Source organism: Chiloscyllium plagiosum, chromosome 18, assembly GCF_004010195.1.
Source record: "Chiloscyllium plagiosum isolate BGI_BamShark_2017 chromosome 18, ASM401019v2, whole genome shotgun sequence".
Lineage (NCBI taxonomy): Eukaryota > Metazoa > Chordata > Chondrichthyes > Orectolobiformes > Hemiscylliidae > Chiloscyllium > Chiloscyllium plagiosum.
In genome coordinates, this window is record NC_057727.1 from 55,103,748 (window position 1) to 55,122,204 (window position 18,457).

The 18,457-nt window shown below is 40.6% G+C and overlaps 1 protein-coding gene across 1 annotated transcript in view; it reads right to left on the reverse strand.

The window, feature by feature from the left end:
* Positions 1–15,205, reverse strand: part of lmcd1 (LIM and cysteine-rich domains 1) — a 62,034-nt gene extending 46,829 nt beyond the window's left edge. The window contains exons 1-2 of the mRNA XM_043708407.1: positions 14,645–15,205; positions 871–956 (exon numbers count right to left, since the gene is read on the reverse strand). Of these exons, the coding sequence (XP_043564342.1) occupies positions 871–956; positions 14,645–14,671 (113 nt within the window). The 5' untranslated portion in view covers positions 14,672–15,205. The remainder of the gene's footprint in view (positions 1–870; positions 957–14,644) is intronic.
* Positions 15,206–18,457: the final 3,252 nt, after the last annotated feature.

Genomic DNA, 18,457 nt, shown 5'->3' on the forward strand with positions numbered 1-18,457 from the left:
GCAGCATCCAAGAACTAAGAGAAGCTGAGGAAAAACACCTATAACAATGTATTCAGGAACAATAGGTATTCAATAAGCGTAGTCTGCAGATCACTACGCAACAGACCAAAACAAAACACAATGCACCCAGGGATTCTATCCACACTACCACACTACCACACTACCATACATTAAAAACATCTCAGAGATGACAACCAGATTACTCTGGCCTCTCGGCATCATGGTAGCCATACACACAGACGGAGAGGGACATCAGTTCGAACAGGACAATACATCTATCCAGGGACAGGCTAAACAAAGAAATACACAGGACTTCCTAGAGGTCTGGCATTTAAATTGGAACTCCATTAACAAACATATCAATTTGGACCCCATTTACCAATTTCTCAGAAAAAGAACCGGAAGTGGTATCACCCACCATAACAGAACAAGATACATAACTAACAAGCTGGACAGAACACTAGCGCTTCATTGGAAGCTTACTGATAATGTTTCCTAGCATGGTGACAAAACATCTGAGAACTTACAGAACCTAAGAAAACTTACAACCTGATCCACAACCTGAGCTACAAATCTTCTCCAAAGGCGCATTCCTCATCTAAATCTATCATTGTCACCAGGCTTCCCCTTAAATGTATCTATAATGTAAATAATTTGTCAAGATATAGACCTTCACATTCACATCACTCATTGTGCAAAGATGATTCTTCTAAGAATTCCTTATTGGATTTCTTGCTGACTTGAAATTGCAATGAATTCAGGGCTGCAGGGTAAAACTGTCAATCAATGGGACAACCAGCACAGCTACCAAGAGCTGAATGGCCCCCATATATGCTATCAAAGGCTACTTTTGATCAAAGAATCACTTACCTCCAAGGATGTGGCTCAAATGCTTTGCACATTCCTCTGCATCCCAAACATGAAACCCCTTTTCCTGTTTGATAGAGAATGGACATCTGAAAGAGAAAGAAATCTCAGAATGAGGAAAAAGGTCAAATCACGCTCAATCTGCCCATAAAATGCATATTATCTGCTCTGCTGTAGACTTTGTACAACATCTTGAGGAAATCTTCGAGAAAATATCTTCATGACTGCTCCAGAATATTTATCCAGTGTTATAGATATTCCTGCAGTTTAGCTGTGCAAAAGTAAGCTTATTTTAATAATATAGTGAGGCAGAGGAAGCCAAGACTGTGCCAAGTCATTGAAAGATCAGTCCAATTAGTTCATTGCCCTTTCTCCATAATATTCAATCATTGGTGATGAAGCAGTAGAGTACAGCACGTCACCAGTGATGCTCGGATCAGATCATATGAACCTTGTTTATTACTGTCTATAAATACCAAGTATCTATCAAAATTCAACAGTGTTCCCAATGTTGTGATGTGGATTTTGTTTTCAGTCAATATAGCCTCAATTCCTGCCATTAAAGATTGGCCGGTACAAGTGGTGAGTTCAACAAGGCATTAACAAATGCCTAAACAGACCACATGCAATTTCTAAAATGCCAACAAATCACCAATATTTCAGTTGGGCCACCAATGATTTCTGAGCATTGTGCATTGTATCAATAGTGGATTGTGGCATTTTCATTTATGAGGTCTCAACCCATTGAAAATTCAACAATGACATGTTTTTCCACATGATTCCATCAAGTCAGTCCACCAACACCGCCAATTGAATGATTCAAGTATGTTTGAAAAGGATCTGCACTTACACTTTTCTGCTATTTGTCCTATACTTGGACAAGCTCAGGTTTGGAGAAGTCCAAGTTGCAAATACATTGGATAATAAGTGGAGAACTACTTATCAAACTGGGACATTTTAGACCCATTATTGCAATGTACAGCATGGAAACTGATCCTTCGGTCCAACTCGTCCAATCTGACCAGATATTCATGAATCGTCAAAGATGGCTCAAATACCTTTGACTTCAGGCAAACTGGCAAGTGTGAATTTTCCATACCTGGTCATATGTATCCTGATGTCCAGCACTGTTACAATTGGTGACATTACCACGTATGCATTCAGTAAAAGGATGCAATGAAGGGGATTGGAAAAGTCCTCAATATCAGCACAAATCACTGTTTTTCATTGCTCCCTGATTATCCAGGAAACAACTGAGCAATACAGTTCCAGGTTTGATCTTAATTTGTACCAAGCTAAATAACATTAGACATGATCATAGGAGGGGATCTCTAATCTAATTATGGAAACAAAATTGATAAGACTCCTATGGCTGGTGGATGTCAGTAACTCATGTTGGCAGGGATAAGTCTGGTGATGATACCATTGCCTGTAATTCAAATGTTTCCAGGGTTAGACAGACATAATATTCACCAAAAAAGCTAACCCAAATAAGAACTTGGATTAAATTACCAGAGGGTGAGAGGCTCCATGTGGAACTGTCCCCCAGTAATATGCCAAAACCTCATGGAAGGCATTGAGAAAAAGAATGCCCACGTGTTGTAAGCGTACCTTAAATTTGGATGAAACTTCCTCCTACTTTGCCTCACCAATTTTACTTAAACAAAATATTCTCGGAAGCCCATCCATTGCTACCAACACAGCAGTAACTTGCAGGCAGCTTTGCACTTTGTCCTCTCAATGAGATTGAAATACCCAAGGTTTTTCACTCTAGGACCATTAAAATTAACAGAGAAAGGTATTTTGTAGCCAACTAAATTGGGACGAGATTCAAAATCAGAACTCAGCAGCCAACCTCTTAATCCTGAGTCACTCAGTCAAATTTATCTTTGGAATTAACTTGCATTCATTGTTTCACCTTATAGTGAGGGGATGGAACACGACTGTTACTGGGCAAATTAAAGCTGGAACATTCAGCTACATGCCCACCAAAGTTCAGCCATAACTGCTTCAGGATTACTGGTAGAACAGCCTATAGGCCCCCATGTGGTTGTCTTTTCTGGGTCTCCTTTGATCGGCATGAACAAGATGGTCTGTATAATATCTAGGGTTCTATGTGGTCAGTGTCATGCATGCAGGCATGACAAACCATGACTCTAGATGAACATTTCCACATATGATGTCATAACGCAACCATATAAAACCCAAACCATCAACAGACATTGCCAGAACATCTGAAAGCATATCTGATACCAGCCAGTTCCAAATCACTCCCATAACCTGATAAATAGTAGTTGAGGGTGTAGTTTATCTAATTGGTGGGGTTTGGGTGGCATGATTGCTTAGTGGTTAGCAATGCAGCCTCAGTGCCAGGGACCTGGGTTTGATTCCCGCCTTGGGTGACTGTCTGTGTGGAGCCTGCACATTCTCTGTGTCTGTGTGGGTTTCCTCCCACGGTCCAAAGATGTGCAGTTGGGTGTTTTGGCCATGCTAAATTGTCCGTAGTGTCCAGGGATTTGCAGGCTTGGTGGATCAGCCATGGTAAAAGTAGGGTGATGGTTTTAAGAGTAGGGGGCTGTGTATAGGTGGGATGCTCTTCAGACAGTTGGTGTAGTCATGATGGGCCGAATGGCTTCTTTCTGTATGATAGAAATTTTTCTTCTTCTACTGCACCATTTACTTTGGCTTTAAATATATTGCACAGTATTAGAAGTCTCCAAAACCTCACAATACTGTCATCATAACATAAGGTGTAACAAGCTCTGGTAATCAATCACAGGACATATTTAAAACAGAAACTTAGTCTTGTCTCGCAATCAGGAGAGTAAAGCATGCTGCAATTTCCTTAAACATTCCCTCACTCTGAGAAGTCTCCTAAAAAGCAATATTGTTGTTCTACTCAGATGTCAGGATCAGTTTCCAAACAAAACCCAAAAGAGGGAATGGAAACCAGAATTCCAGATTATAAGTCTGCACCATGTAAATGAAATCTCCGGATCCACTGACATTTTACACCTTCATTTGGCAGAAAGGAACAATGTCTGGAAATGCTCCCAGGTCATTCAGAGCCTACGATAAGAAAGGCATTGAAAAACTGGGCTAACTTGATCAGCCACTCAGTCAGTCAACCATTCGACTTTTAATCTAAGGGTCCAGGTTTCAAGTCCCTGCCAGGGCATGGTTTTGCATTCAAGTCATTTAATCCAGTTAAAAAGTGACAATCTGATGCAAAGTCATGCTCCCATTCTCTGATTGTCTGAAGAAACGTTGAGCAGTCATTTGGAGCAAAATTAAAAAGCTGAACAACAAAAATAATAATTTCCAGATTACCACCTGACCATGAGCAAATTAACATAAAGTAAACAGCTTATAGACGTAAATACATAACTCAAGGATTGGTGTGGGAGAAACAGAATCCAATTTGTGAGGCACTGACATCAGCATTGGGGAACAAGAGAGCTATTCCACAGGATTTCATTTGAGCAATGCTGCGATCTGTGTCCTGGTGAATCACATAATTAGGATTGTTGATAGGGCTTTTGACTGATTAGTGGGGAGAAGGCTCAATTGAAGCAAAGTATTTTTTAAAATGAAAGGAAACAAGACAGCAGAGGTGAAGGAACGAACAACAGTCAAAGTGTAACAGGAAGGGAACAGTGCAGCAGAAATCCAAATCAAAGTAAGCAATAATGGTTCGAAAAAGTCAAAACTTAATGCTCTTCATCCAAACGCATGTCGCATTTGTAACAAGGTGGTGGAGTTGATGGTCCAAATAGAAGTAAATGAATACGACTTGATAACCATTAGGTAGACATGATTACAAGGTGACCAAAACTGGGAAATCAATTTTCCAGGATATTTAATATTCTGGAAGAATTAGCAAAAAAGGAAAAGAAGGTGGGATAGCTTTGTTTGTACAGGTTTGTTCAAATACTCTGTGACTCATGCTAGAAGTGCAATGATGTGGAATCAGTTGAGGTGGAAATAAGGAACAGCAAGGCAAAGAAGTTACAAATGGGAGTTATCTATAGTCTCGCTGAAGACTTGCCACACCGTAGGATAAAAGATAAATTGGAAGATAATGGAAGCATGTAAGAAGAGTACTACAGTTGTCATGAATAGTTTAAATCTGCATAGTGACTCGAAAATCACATGGAGAGAGGAACACAAAAGATGAATTTATAACATATATCAAGGATTGTTTCTGAGATTAGTACATATGTAATCTACTCAGGAACAAGCTATGGTAGATTTAATCATGCAATCATGAGGTAGGATTAATAAGATATCATTGTTTATAATCTTCAAGGAGGTAGGGATCATGACATAGTGGAATTTCAGATTCAGTATGAGGGTGAGCAGTTCAACATAAATAAGTGCAATTGCAGAGGCACGAAGATAGATTTATCTAGAGGTGGCTGGGAAAGTAGACTGAGGTAAAATCAGTGGATGAGCATTGGCAGACAGTGATCTTGTTGAATAGGGTGGAGGGAGCAGAGGCTTGATGGGCTGAATGGGCTACTCCTGCTCCAATTTCTGATGTTCTATTTGCCCTTTCTTCAAATTGCTGAAAAGTTTCATCCCTGGAACACTACCACCTTCACAGCTAAAGAATGTTTGACACACTCCCAACATAATCTAATTCCTTCAGACTCTTGAATGAAAACTTAAGAAATATTCAGCAGTTCTGGCAGCATCCATGAAGGGGGAAAACAGAATTAATAGGTTCAAGGTTTGCATAAAGAGTTATAACTCGGGTGCCAGCTGTCATAGTTGTGGGTATGTTCACTGAGCTAGGAAGCTGATTTGCAGACATTTCGTCCCCTGTCTAGGTGACATCATCAATGCTTTGTGAAGTGCTGCTGTACTGTGCCTCCTGAAATTTTATTTAGTTTACAGTGCAGCAGTGCTTCCACAGGAGGCTCCAAAGAACTGAAGATGTTACCTAGACAGGTACAAAACATTTGCAAATTAACTTCCCAGCGCGGTGAACATACCCACAACTACGACAAAATTAATAGGTGAAATTTCCGTGGCGATGTATTTGGTATGTTGGGGGAGGGGTGACTTTTAATTTCACAATTCTGTCTCTGCCCAAATAGTCCAAGGTAGTTCTTGTGCACTTTCTGCTTCAATGCTAACTCATACCCTAAAGCGGGCAATTAATGCCCAATTGATGGTCTCCTCTCATCATTCTAGCATTCAGCCAGCAGCAAACCGACGGCTCACCACATGGGAAGCTTGTTAATCATAAAGGTCTTGGGTTTGCTTGTGGGCATTCTCATTGGTAGGATGTCCTATTGACAGTCAGTCCCTGATTTGGAGATCTGCCATCTGGAAGGGTGGCACCTGGAAAGGTTGGGTACACTGGACGCCAACCCCCTGCATTGCTGCTGAAATCCCTCCCATGACTCTGATCCCGCTCTCACCTGTGGCCCAGGTGCCCGCTGATCTTACTTCAATGGGTGCATTGCCAAGTGCAGGCCTTTCCTACAATGAACAACTTCCAACATCTGATTGGACAGCAGTTCCCAGGTGGCTTCATTCCAGCAAATGCTTGACATTGGCTTTTAATTGGCCCCTAAAACTGCACACTTTCCCCAAAGGAGATGATGCAGGGCTCTTGCCAGCTCTTCAGCTGGTGGACTAGACCCCTGTCAGCGAGGTTAAATTCCATCCAATGTTTCAGGCTAGAAACCTTTCACCAAAACATGCATTTATGTAGCACCTTTAATGTGGTACAACACAAGGTGTTTTAGAGAGTTTTCATGCAAGGACAAATGACCAAAAGCCACAGTCATTTGAAGCCACAGTTGCTAATGATGTAGCGTATGCAATCGGGGATTTCACAAGAAGCTAAGAGTGGAGGAACAGACATCTTGGAAGGTTGTAGGGCAGACAAAGTAAAGTGAGGAATTTCAGTACAAGGACCTGGACTGTAAAAATCAGGCATTGTCAGGATGGCAATTGATTTCGATCAGGAAGCACAAGGCTAATAGTATGGCCGGAATCTGTTGCAAACTGGCATATGGGCAGAAGAATTTTGAATGAGCTCAAAATTTACAGTCACAAGATAGGAACATTGTATATCCTCCACACAGCTTTACCAGGGTGTGGAGTGGGAAGCACAAGTCCGTCAGCATCTGCAGAAAGAGACAGATGAGTTACTGTTTCAGTTTCATGCTCTTCTTCAAAATAAAAGGCTGGCGAACCCCTGAATGTAAAAATCAGAGACAGGAGGGGGCATATTAGACATGACCATAAGAGACAATGTGTCTCTTCAGTTGTTAAACGTTAGTTTCACTCTCTCTGAGTTATTATTACTTTCTGCTTCTTTATTTTTCAGTTCTGAAAGGCCCACACCTGAAGCATGAACTTGTCTGATCTCGCCACAGGAGCTGATTGACGAGTTCCAGCATTTTCCATTGGTTTCAAATTTCCAGCAATGCGTCTTTTTAAGTCTCTATTAAATCTTTTACTGTGCTTGCCAATAGATAAATGTTATAAAGTATTAAAAATATTTAAGATATTCGATACTTAAGAAGCTTATTCCCAGACACAAAACAACTTTCTTCTCATTCAGTTCTCAGTTGTTTGTGGATGGGGGATGTCAGAGGACTCTGGTGTAATAGCATCTTCAGTAAGATGCCAAAATTATGGTTTCTAACTTGGGTTGTGTGCACAGCTGTATAATGACTGCAAGAGTAACTTAACACTAATGACTGCAAGTTCCAATAGTAAGTTACTCAAGCCAAAACCAACTTCATAATTTAATTAATAGAAATATTTGGGTCTTTTCTAGTACAAATTCAAACACCTTATACTGGCAGCATTCTCTTATGGTGCTCGCTTGCTATTTGATAAATCACACAGCTGTTGTATTATTAGAACCATTAGTTTTGGTTTAGTTGAAACCACATTGAAAAGGGAAATTGGATCAACATTTCTCTTCTACATGATCTCATAAACTTTGATTAAATTAAACTAAAATCTTTCCTTACCTGAATCATAGTTCAATACCCTCATCTTTTCTACATAACTGAAATGCCTGGCACCAGGGATTGGTTTTCTGCCTCATTGCAATCTTGAGGGTAATAACATTACCCCTATGATTAAGTGATTAAACTGCACAATGTATTCCAGGTGGACTCTGACCAATCCCTAACAGGAACAATATAATCCCTTTTGATTTACCTCGACTCTGCGACAGTGTAACCAGTACTTTGATGACCCTTTGCAATATAAATCTTATCGTGGCGTGGAGTTATTATTTCATAGTTTTATCATGTATAACTCTGGATCTCTTTCCAAATAGCTTATTATAATGACTTTCCTTCCTTGATCCCTTAATTATTACTTTTCCACTGATCCACATGAACTAATTTTGCATTACAAGCTACAACTGTTTTCCTATGTTTGTTCAAGCTAGTCACTATTATTAAAAAAAATCAAAAGTCAAAGACTGACCACTAGCAAGAATGGGATGCATGGCAAATAGTGAAATAGTTTGATATAAATTGGCAAAGTCACTCAGAGACCAAGAGGGCAGCTGGTCCAGCAAGACATGTTACTTGATGACTGGATTAATTTGTACTGTCGGAGAGAGTGCTTGATCCATGTTCCAAACTGACATCTCACACCACAAACAGAAAATTAAATACTTTGATACAGTTCTAGTCATTCTGCAAGGAATGCCACGGTCAATGTTTCTCTTTCCCCTGGAATTCACCTATTTCTTCCAAGAATTTTTCTCATACCAATGATCTCTTCCAATTATCATCAAACTGTATTGACTTTTTGCTGATTATTAAATTCTGCTTTCATCAATATCTTAATAGATTGTGTTCTAAGTCCGATTCCTTTTGCAGTACAACTTTGCATATCGTTGCACCCGTTATAACAGTCGAATTAATGTCTTATTTCTTCTGTTTTTTTTGAAAAGCAGAGTTTCTTCACATTCCTGCAAGTCCAACAGCAGCTCATAATGGAAAAGGTGTGATCTGATGAAGGGTCCTGACCCAAAACATTAATATTCCTGTTCCTCCGATGCTGTCTGACCTGTTGTGACTTTCTAGCTCACATTTTATCGACTTTGACTTCCAGCATCTGCAGTCCTGACTATCTCCAATGGAAAAGTTGTGATCTCCATCTTTGTTCCCCTCTAATCATTAATCAATTCTCATCAATAGCACATACACCAATACCAATGGGAACTCCAAACTCTTTTCCATTTGTAGTAGTCTGACGAAAATACTTATTTTCGTCTTCAAAAACAAATTAATTTGCTTTAAAGTCTGATTCTATTCAATATTTGAAAAATTGCTCACATTACCTCACACAGTCAGGATACAAGCTAAAAGGCACAATCTCATAGGCAACCCATAAGACCATAAGACATTGGAACATAAGTAGACCATTCAACTCATCAAGTTGGCTCTACCTTTAAATGAGATCATACCTGATCTGATAATCCCCAACTCCACTTTCCTGCCTTTTCCCCACAACCCTTGATTATCTTTCTGATTTAAAAAATCTGTTTATCCTTGTCTTGAAAATACTTAATGACCCAGTCTTAATAGGCCTATGTGGTAAAGAATTCCACAGAATGGCTACATAGAGAAGAAATTCCTCTTCATCTCTGTCTTAATTGTGCAACCCTTTGGTCTGAGATTATGCTTTCTGGTCCGAGACTCTCCCACATGGTTGACTGTCTTTTCCATTTCAATAAGGTTACCTATCATTCTTCTTTATTCCAATGAGCACACGTGTCATCTATTCAACATCCCCTCATAAGAGCCAGCCTTTAATAATTGGTATCAGCCAACTGACCATTCTCTAGACTGCCTCCAATACCAGTATAGCTTTCATTAGATAAGGAGAATAAAACTGTTCCACAGTACTCCAGCTATGGTCTGACCAGTGCCTTATATAGTTTTAGCAAAACCTCTCTACTTTTATACTCTACTCTCTTGGAAATAACAGTCAAAATTCCATCTTTTGCCCACTGAACCTGGATGCTAGCTTACTGTGATTGTTGGACAAGGACTCCCAAACCCCTCTTTTTCATACTTTCCTGCAGTCTTTTCCATTTAAATAATATTTACCTCCTCTATTCTTCTTGCCAAAGTGCATAACCTCATATTTCCCCATATTGTACACTTGATTCATCCCAAATTTCTAATCATTCCTATAATGGCCTCTTAACTTGCTCCAAATGTGATATGCCGCAATTCTCTTGCTTCATCACATTCAAATCATTACTTCTCTCACTACCTCTTCCTTAATTCGTTTGTCCCTGTACCTCAAAGCTGTGGATTTCTTTACTTTTCCCAGTCTAACCTTCCTACTCCAATCCCTTAACCTTGAGACTGACAGCAACCAAAGACATATTCTTGGTAACCCTCACTTTTCTTTCCATCTTGAAATATAGACTTTGATTTATACTTAATCAATTCAAAATAAGAATGCCAAGATCCCTCACTTTTCTGAGCATTGGTTTATCCCTGGCCCTCCAAAACTATAAATCTTTGAGAAGGAAAAGCCTGAACGATTCTGAACATGCCTGCCTGTGGCTGACCCATCAGCAAAATGGATGAACGCTGGTAAATTTCTGAACATTAGGAAAAAATACTCAAATTACACAGTAGAAAGATGATCGACTCCACGTCCAGTATACAGGCACACATCTTCAGTCCTGCTGCATGTCTAAATCATAAACTGCACCAGCAACTAAACCCTGCTGGGTGACTGCCACACAAAGTGGTGTAAAACTCCAGTTTGGCCCCATCTCTCCTCAACACCTTTTCTTTTCTCCACCTCCAGACTGAAAGTCATAGATACCAATGTAACAAATAGTAAGTTCTATGTCATTAAATGCCCCAATGAGCAGAAAAGGAGAAAAAGTCAGCACACTTATGCCAGTTAGCCAGACTCCTAAGAGATGGCATTCAGAGAGTTATTATTATCTCTGGGTACAAAGTTTACCAGTAATAATTAAACCAAGGCAGTCAAAACCATCAGATAAATGCCATAAATTCGAAGAAAAAGACTGCTGCAGAGAGACAAATCTGTTGTTTTATTCATAGGTTGTTATTAATGCAATAACAGATCAAGAGTTCCCGTTGAGTTTCTGATTTCAGTGCTTTGTAATGAGTGGACTGATATGAATTCAGCAACATTCACCTAGTGACTAGCATCACTCATTCATCACGACAAAGTGACAAAAGGAGGCTTTGATAATAATAGCTCGAGTTATGCAACCAAATGCTGGTGTAGAACACACATCTCTCCTGGGTCCTAACGCCCTAAATATCAAAGTAATCATGTCAAATCAATGGAGGATCTCCACAACAGGTGCAGAGAGAAGGTTCTAGTGTGGGTCAAACTTCAACTGTGCTTTAGGCCTCAGTTACATCGTCAGCCATGGTCAGGCACTCGAAAGGTATGCAGAATGAATGCAATGTCATTCCAACGTTCACCATCAACATGCAATCCTGGCACATCCACTTTCACTGCTGTGTACACTGACAACCAGGAGCCTGCTCACGAGCAGGAGGTCTAGAAGGGATGCTTCATGCTAAGGGCTCGTCAGCAACTGAAACATCGCTGCCATGTCTGTGTTGGCCTTTCCATTACTCCCTATCTCTCAGACTTCAGTACAGAGGGAAATGAAAACCTGTCATCATTCTTTAAATTCCATGCTCCAATCTGTTATAACTCAACTGTCATAACCAATTTTATTGATATTAGTATGGTCAGTGTTTCTCTAAACCATCCTGTCTGGACTCCAAAGCTCCAAAACCACCTCTTTATGTGATTTCCCTCTTCTCCCTCAATGTTGAAATCTAGATTTATTATGTATCCTTTTCTCTAACTTATTTTTGACCAGGATCTTGATAGCTCTCACAATCTTTAGACTTTGAACTCAAGCTGATCCTTAGTCACCCATTCACTACTCTATTTTCACTTTTCAGAGCTGTGATGCTGTCCTGTCATCTGCAAACTTACTGATCAAACTCTTACATTCTTGTGTAGTCATGTACAATTCAAACAGCAGAGGATCCAGCACCAACCTCTGCAGTGCACAAGTGGACAGAGAGTTCCAGACACAAAATCCATCATCATTCAATGCCTCCCAAACTAAGCCAAATTTGGATCCAATCTGCCAAATTGCCCATGGATCCCCTGGGCTATTACCTTCCTAACTAGACTCCTTTGCAAGACCACATTAAAAGTTTTACTGAACTCCATGTAGAATATATCCACTGCAGTATCCTCATCCACATGTCCGGTCACCTCCTTGAAAAATTCAATCAAACTTTTCAGACATCATCTTCCCTTGACAGTCTAAGTCACTGCAAGTGCATATCCAAATGCTTTGCAAATTTTAAAATTAACATTAGAGGTTTACAAAAATATCACATTTAACATATTTAGATATCTTTTCATTTTTCCATTGTCTTTTTCCTTTCCCAAACTAATCTTTCTTTCTTTCTCAGTTTCTCATCCCTTAATAATCTTGAATTCATGCAACTCATTCCTTCCTTTATAAAGTTCACAGCCTGGTTGAGAAGATACACAGTTGATTGCCCCATTCTCCCGACAGACCAGTTTCTCTCCCTGAGCTGTAATATTCCAGTAAATAGCCATACAATACTTTATAAAGTTAAAATGTTCAAAGGCAAATCTAAGTAACAGCAGATGCTGCGAAATGCATTGCCACTGCAAAATCAGCCTACAACTTACTAAAAACAAATCAATCACATGTGACTGCTGCAGGCATTGCGATAGAGTAATAACTAGAGCACTTCCACTTAGTAGGTCCCTGCTGGCTGTACATTTACTTTCCCACACACCATGTTTCAGCTTCAGATATTTGAGCATGAGTCTCTTATAGCTTGAAAATAGTAAATGGGAATTGAACCATCCTGCCAACAGGCAGGTACTTCGACCCGAACTCCAGGCACTTTAGAAGCAAGTAATCTTCAACCCTGAGGAAGTGACAATGAGGAACTTGCTCGCAGTGTTGCAGTTTCTTCAAAGCATTTACATAAGATCCAAAGTACAAATGTCAGTCTGCAAATTTGCTCATGAACTCAGAAAAATTTTAATGCAAGCAAAATTCCTGTACCTGGAGTAAATCTTTGTTTATCAAGTGGGTAAAACTTATGAAAAAGTATTTCGAGAAACAGCAATTCAGTCATTAACACCTTCTGATTTAGCATAGTATCAATTTTTATGACTTTCCAATGCTACAAACTATCTTGAGCTCTTCAGAAAATGCAATGAATTATTTCAAAATGCAACCCATTTCAAAATGGATCGGTGGACACAGGAGCTGACAAAATCCAGTAAGCAACAAGTTAGTTTAACAGAAAGAAAAACAGAAAGGTCACTGGACCTGAAATGCTAACTCCGGCTACTCTGCACAGATGATGCCAGACCTGCTGAGCTTTTCCAACAACTTCTGTTTTTTTTTCTTCTGATTTACAGCATCCACAGTTATTTTGTTTTTTTTAAAATTAGCTTAAAATCTGATTTAATCCATTTCTTGAGGTGTTAATGACCACATGGTATAGAAGGTGGCAGAACTGGCTGCTCATTTAGAAATAATGCCTCACAGGCTTAAATCTCCATTTGAACTGTAGGGAGAGACAAGGTCTCGATTTAAATTATCATCTGGGGCACTGAAATACTCCCTCGGCGCTGCAGGATTCCAGATTCAAACAGCCAAGACCTAGACTGAAGAGAAAACCTCTCAGGCGAAAAGAGGCGACCGTCCATTTAAACAAACCTGTACGATAATTGAAACAAAACACGCACATTTTTCAGCGTGAGAAGAATTGTTTCTTTTTAAAGAGGTGCGTATCCCCGACACAGAACTTGGGGGAATATTCCTCCTGAGAAACTGCTTGTCTCTACTGAGTTATACCAAAGGGGGAGGGGGGTCACCTTGAGGGCTCCTCCTAACTGTCTTAACCCCCCCGGGTCCACCACCCAGAGACAGAGTAAAGCAACATTGCTTTACAGTGCCTGTTTGCCTCTAAATGATTGCGAGAAAAGCAGTTGCACCCCCTCAGCCAGTGAGGCTGGGATGGTACAAAGAGATGCAGATTTACCACAGCGGTGCAGAGCAAACCTTTTGTTCTGTCCGCTGTTTGGGAGGAATGGGGTACCTTTTGGAAAATGCCAGGGTCGTTGGGCCGTTGTCACCACACCAGCCACAGCCCACTTCGGAAACCTGCCTTCGGCACACAGCAAGACCACTTTTATGTTTTGCTTTGGCGCTAGATTTCCTTCCATTCTCTCAACTGGGCGCCACACCTCACGGCAGGGGAAGGGGCTGTTACTCGAATCCAAAGTTTCTCTTGAATGACCGGACTGGGAGTATCGCGCAACAAACAGGAGAAAGCAGCCTTAAATTCTGCCCATCGCTGGGATATTGAGAGTGTGGGAAAGGGGCTGCCCTGGGGAGGCGCCGATAAAGAATAAACTGCTCCCGGTCATGAGCACTAAAGGCAGAACCAACTCAGACGTGAACTGTAACTCTAAACATGAAGAGAGTTGTATCATGTTTTATTTTACCTCTAGCACATTCTTTGCAAAAAATCCCTAATTGATTGGCGGATGAAACTCGCTGCACAAAATCCATTCAAAGAAATCTGTTGCCCGCAAACGAGTGAATGTTACAGCAAAAAAAAACCCTCACTTGGAAAAGCACAGTTTTTTTTTCTTACAGTGACCTGGGAAAGTCCAGTCTTTGCTCATCCAGACTTACCTTCTGCATCCCCGTTTGGAGATCCATCCCCTTTCGGACAGTGGATCGATCACTTGAGATGTCGGTTTTCTGCAAACCCCCACCTCCTTCTCTCTTGACCGGTTTCTCAAATTAAAAAAAAAATTAAGTCCTGGGACTTTCAGTTTGTGTTTGTGTGTGTGTGTGTGTTTGCCACTTGCCAGCCGCACACTGCAAGTTGTACCCGGTGATAGTTTTATTTGAGAGGGACGGCAGAGCTTGGGAATATGCAGAGGCGAATCAGGAGTAACTTGGACCTGCTGCCCTGGGATTGAGGGGAAGTGGGCTGGTGGAGGCAGCTGTATTTGTGTTGTTTCCACTCACTCTGGGAACGCCTATTTCCCGCAGATCTGACGTCAGGCGGTCCCGGAGTTCTCCCGATCGATGTTTCTGAGCGAAACTGCTCGAATGATTCCCAAAAAAAACGCCAAGGAACCGGGCAACTTCCTTTTTTTCCCCTCTTAAAAATAGCACCGATTCATCCCATTCATTATACAACAATGCAGACGAAATATAAACAAGACGTAGAATGCGTGTTCTTTCTTAGTCAGCGAGGAAGACTCAAATTGTACAATTTCTGAGTTGCATTTGAATTCCAGTAAAGTGCTGCAATTAGTCATTCACTTCTCTACAACTGCACTTTAGACATTAGTGAAGGGTAAAGCAGTACTTTTGTGGTTTAGACTTGTTACAAATTGTTAAGGCAGCTTAAATCAGTAACGACAAGATTATGTTTCATTTTTATTTTAGGAAAGAACAAGGCAGCTTGATGAGCGTGGTTGATATTGTCTACATGTGTTTCAGCAAGACGTTTAACAAGGTTCCACATGGCAGACCCTTCACTCAGTTAAATGTTCGCAGAGTCTAAGAGAAAGTGGCTGAGTGGGTTTTAATTTTGGCTCAGTGACAGGCAGCAAAAGTCAATGATTGACAGGCTTTTTTTTAATACTGGAAGATTGCTGCTTCCAGTGAAGTTCTGCAAGGTTTGGTTGTGTGTTGCTTGTGGTCTGTGACATAGTGTCATAGAGTCATACATTTTGGTCTAATCAGTCCATACCGAACATAATCCCAAACTAAACTAGTCCCACCTGCCTGCTACTGGCCCATATCCCTCCAAATCTTTTCTATTAGTGTAACTATCCAAATGCTTTTATATGTTGTCATTGTACCCACGTCCACCACTTCCTCGGGAAGTTCATTCCATTGGCAAACCACCCTGTGTAAAAAAAAACCCTTGTTTCTTTTTAAAATTTCTCTCTTCCCACCTTAAAAATGTGACCCCTCGTCTTGAAATCCCTCATTTTAGGGAAACGTCAACTATCATTAACTATCTATATGACCAACACATTTGCAAATAATACCAAAAAAAGCCATATCGGTGAGTGAGGTAGATGGCTGTGGAATGGAGGAAGTTATCAATAGGCTGGACATGTGGGAAGAAAAGTGACAAATGGAATTCAACCCAGAGAAGTATGAAGGAAGGGCAAACAGGACAAGAACATCAGTGAGGCCTCTTGTGTGGCATTCTGGTCGCTCTGTTACAGAAAGGATATTGTAAAACTGAAGTGGGTTCAGAAAAGATTTACTAGGATGTTGCCTGCAATGGAAGATTTGAGATATAAAAAATAGACTGGAAAGAGTGGAAATATTTTTCAGTGGCATGCAGGACATTGTTGGGTGACCTTATTAAGGTTTATAAAATCATGAGGGGCATAGATAAGGTAAATGACAAGAGGGGTGGCATAGTGGCACAGTGGTTAGCACTGCTGCCTCATAGCGCCAGAGACCCAGGTTCAATTCCCGCCTTAGACAACTGTCTGTGTGGAGTTTGCACATTCTCCTCGTGTCTGCTTGGGTTTCCTCTGGTTTCTTCCCACAGTCCAAAAATGTGCAGATTAGGTGATTTGGCCATGCTAAATTGCCCATAGTGTTAGGTGAAGGGAAATGGGTCTGGGTGGGTTGCTCTTCGGAGGGTTGGTGTGGACTTGTTGGGCTGAAGGGCATGTTTCCACACTGTAGCAAATCTAATCTTTCCCCTTGGATGAGGGAGTTCAAATCTAGAGGGCACATAAGATGATTGCAGAAAGATTACAAAGGACATGAGGGGCAACTTTTTTATACAGAAAGCGGTTCATGTGTGGAATGAACTGCCAGAGAAAATGGTAAATGCAGGTACAGTTACAATATTTAAAAGATATTTGGCTAAGTTCATGAAAAGCTATAGGGGGATATGGGCCAAGCACAGACAGATGGGCTAGTTTAGTATGGGAAATTGGTGTGGACTGGTTGGACTGAAAGGCCTGTTTCCATGTTGTAATACTCTAAAAAACTGCAGGATTCTGAAATGTGTAGAGAGATAGAGACGCCTAGGAAAAGATTCCTATTGAGGTCTAAGAGTACAATAGGAGGTAGACAACGCTGACAAGAAGACAAAGAAGATACAATGAAAACAGGCAGCTTAGACCCTTCTTGGGCTCGAACCACTTAAATCACTTGTGAGATTACAGCTAGAATATTGTGTACACCTCATTACTAGAAGGATGTGATTACATCATAAAGGCATCTGAGAAATTTGTGATGACGTTGTTAGAAATTGGTCTTTTAATCTGAGAAAAGAGTGGACAATCAGGATTGTTTTCTCTGCAGCAGAGAAGGCTGGTGAGAGATTTAATTGAGGTGTTTTAAATTATGAAGGTCTGAAATAGAGTGGACAGAAAATCTCATTCTTTAGCAGAAATGTCAATAATCATATGAATATATGAAATAAGAGCAGAATTAGACCATTCAGCCCCTCAAGCCTGTTCCACTATTCAGTAAGATCATAGAGTCATTGTCACAGAGTTACATAGCGTGGGTATAGACCCTTCATCATTGGCTGATTTGATTATAACATTGAATCTATATTCCTGCCTATCTCTGACAATGTTTCACTCCTTTGCAAGAATCTATCTACTCTTATCTTGAAGAAGTTTATTCATCTCATTTCTATCATCTACTGAGGCAGAGTTCCAAAATCACAAAACCCTCTGAAAGAAAAAAATGTCTTCAGCTCAGTCCTAAAAAGGAAAGCCCTAATTTTAAAACAATGTCCCCTAGATCTGGAGTCAACCACAAGAAGCAATATACTTTTCATATCCATCTTGTCAAGAATCTTCTAGATCTTATCATTTCAATTAAGTCATTACACTCTCTTCTAAACTCCAGTGGAAACAAACAACCCACTCATTCCAGATACCAGTGCAGGAAACATCTTCTAAAACACCTCCAATTCATTTACGATCTTTCATGAAGAAGGAGATCAATATTGCACATGGTATTTGAAATGTGATCTCACCAATAACCTGCATAAGAAGGGTCACTGGACTCGAAACATTAACTTTGTCTTCTTACCACAGATGCTTCCAACCTGTGGAGTTTCTCCAGCAATTTGTGTTTTGCTGTGGTTCTGTTTGCCGAGCTGGAAGTTTTTGTCTAGGTGACATCCTCAGTGCTTGGGAGCCTCCTGTGAAGTGCTTCTGTGGTGTTTCCTCCGGCATTTATAGTGGCCTGTCCCTGCCGCTTCCGGTTGTCAGTTTCAGCTGTCCGCTGTAGTGGCCGGTATATTGGATCCAGGTCTATGTGTTTGTTGATGGAGTTTGTGGATGAGTGCCAAGCTTCTAGGAATTCCCTGGCTGTCCTTTGTTTCGCTTGCCCTATAATGGTAGTGTTATCCCAGTCAAATTCATGTTGCTTGTCATCTGCGTGTGTGGCTACTAGGGATAGCTGGTCGTGTCATTTCATGGCTAGTTGATGTTC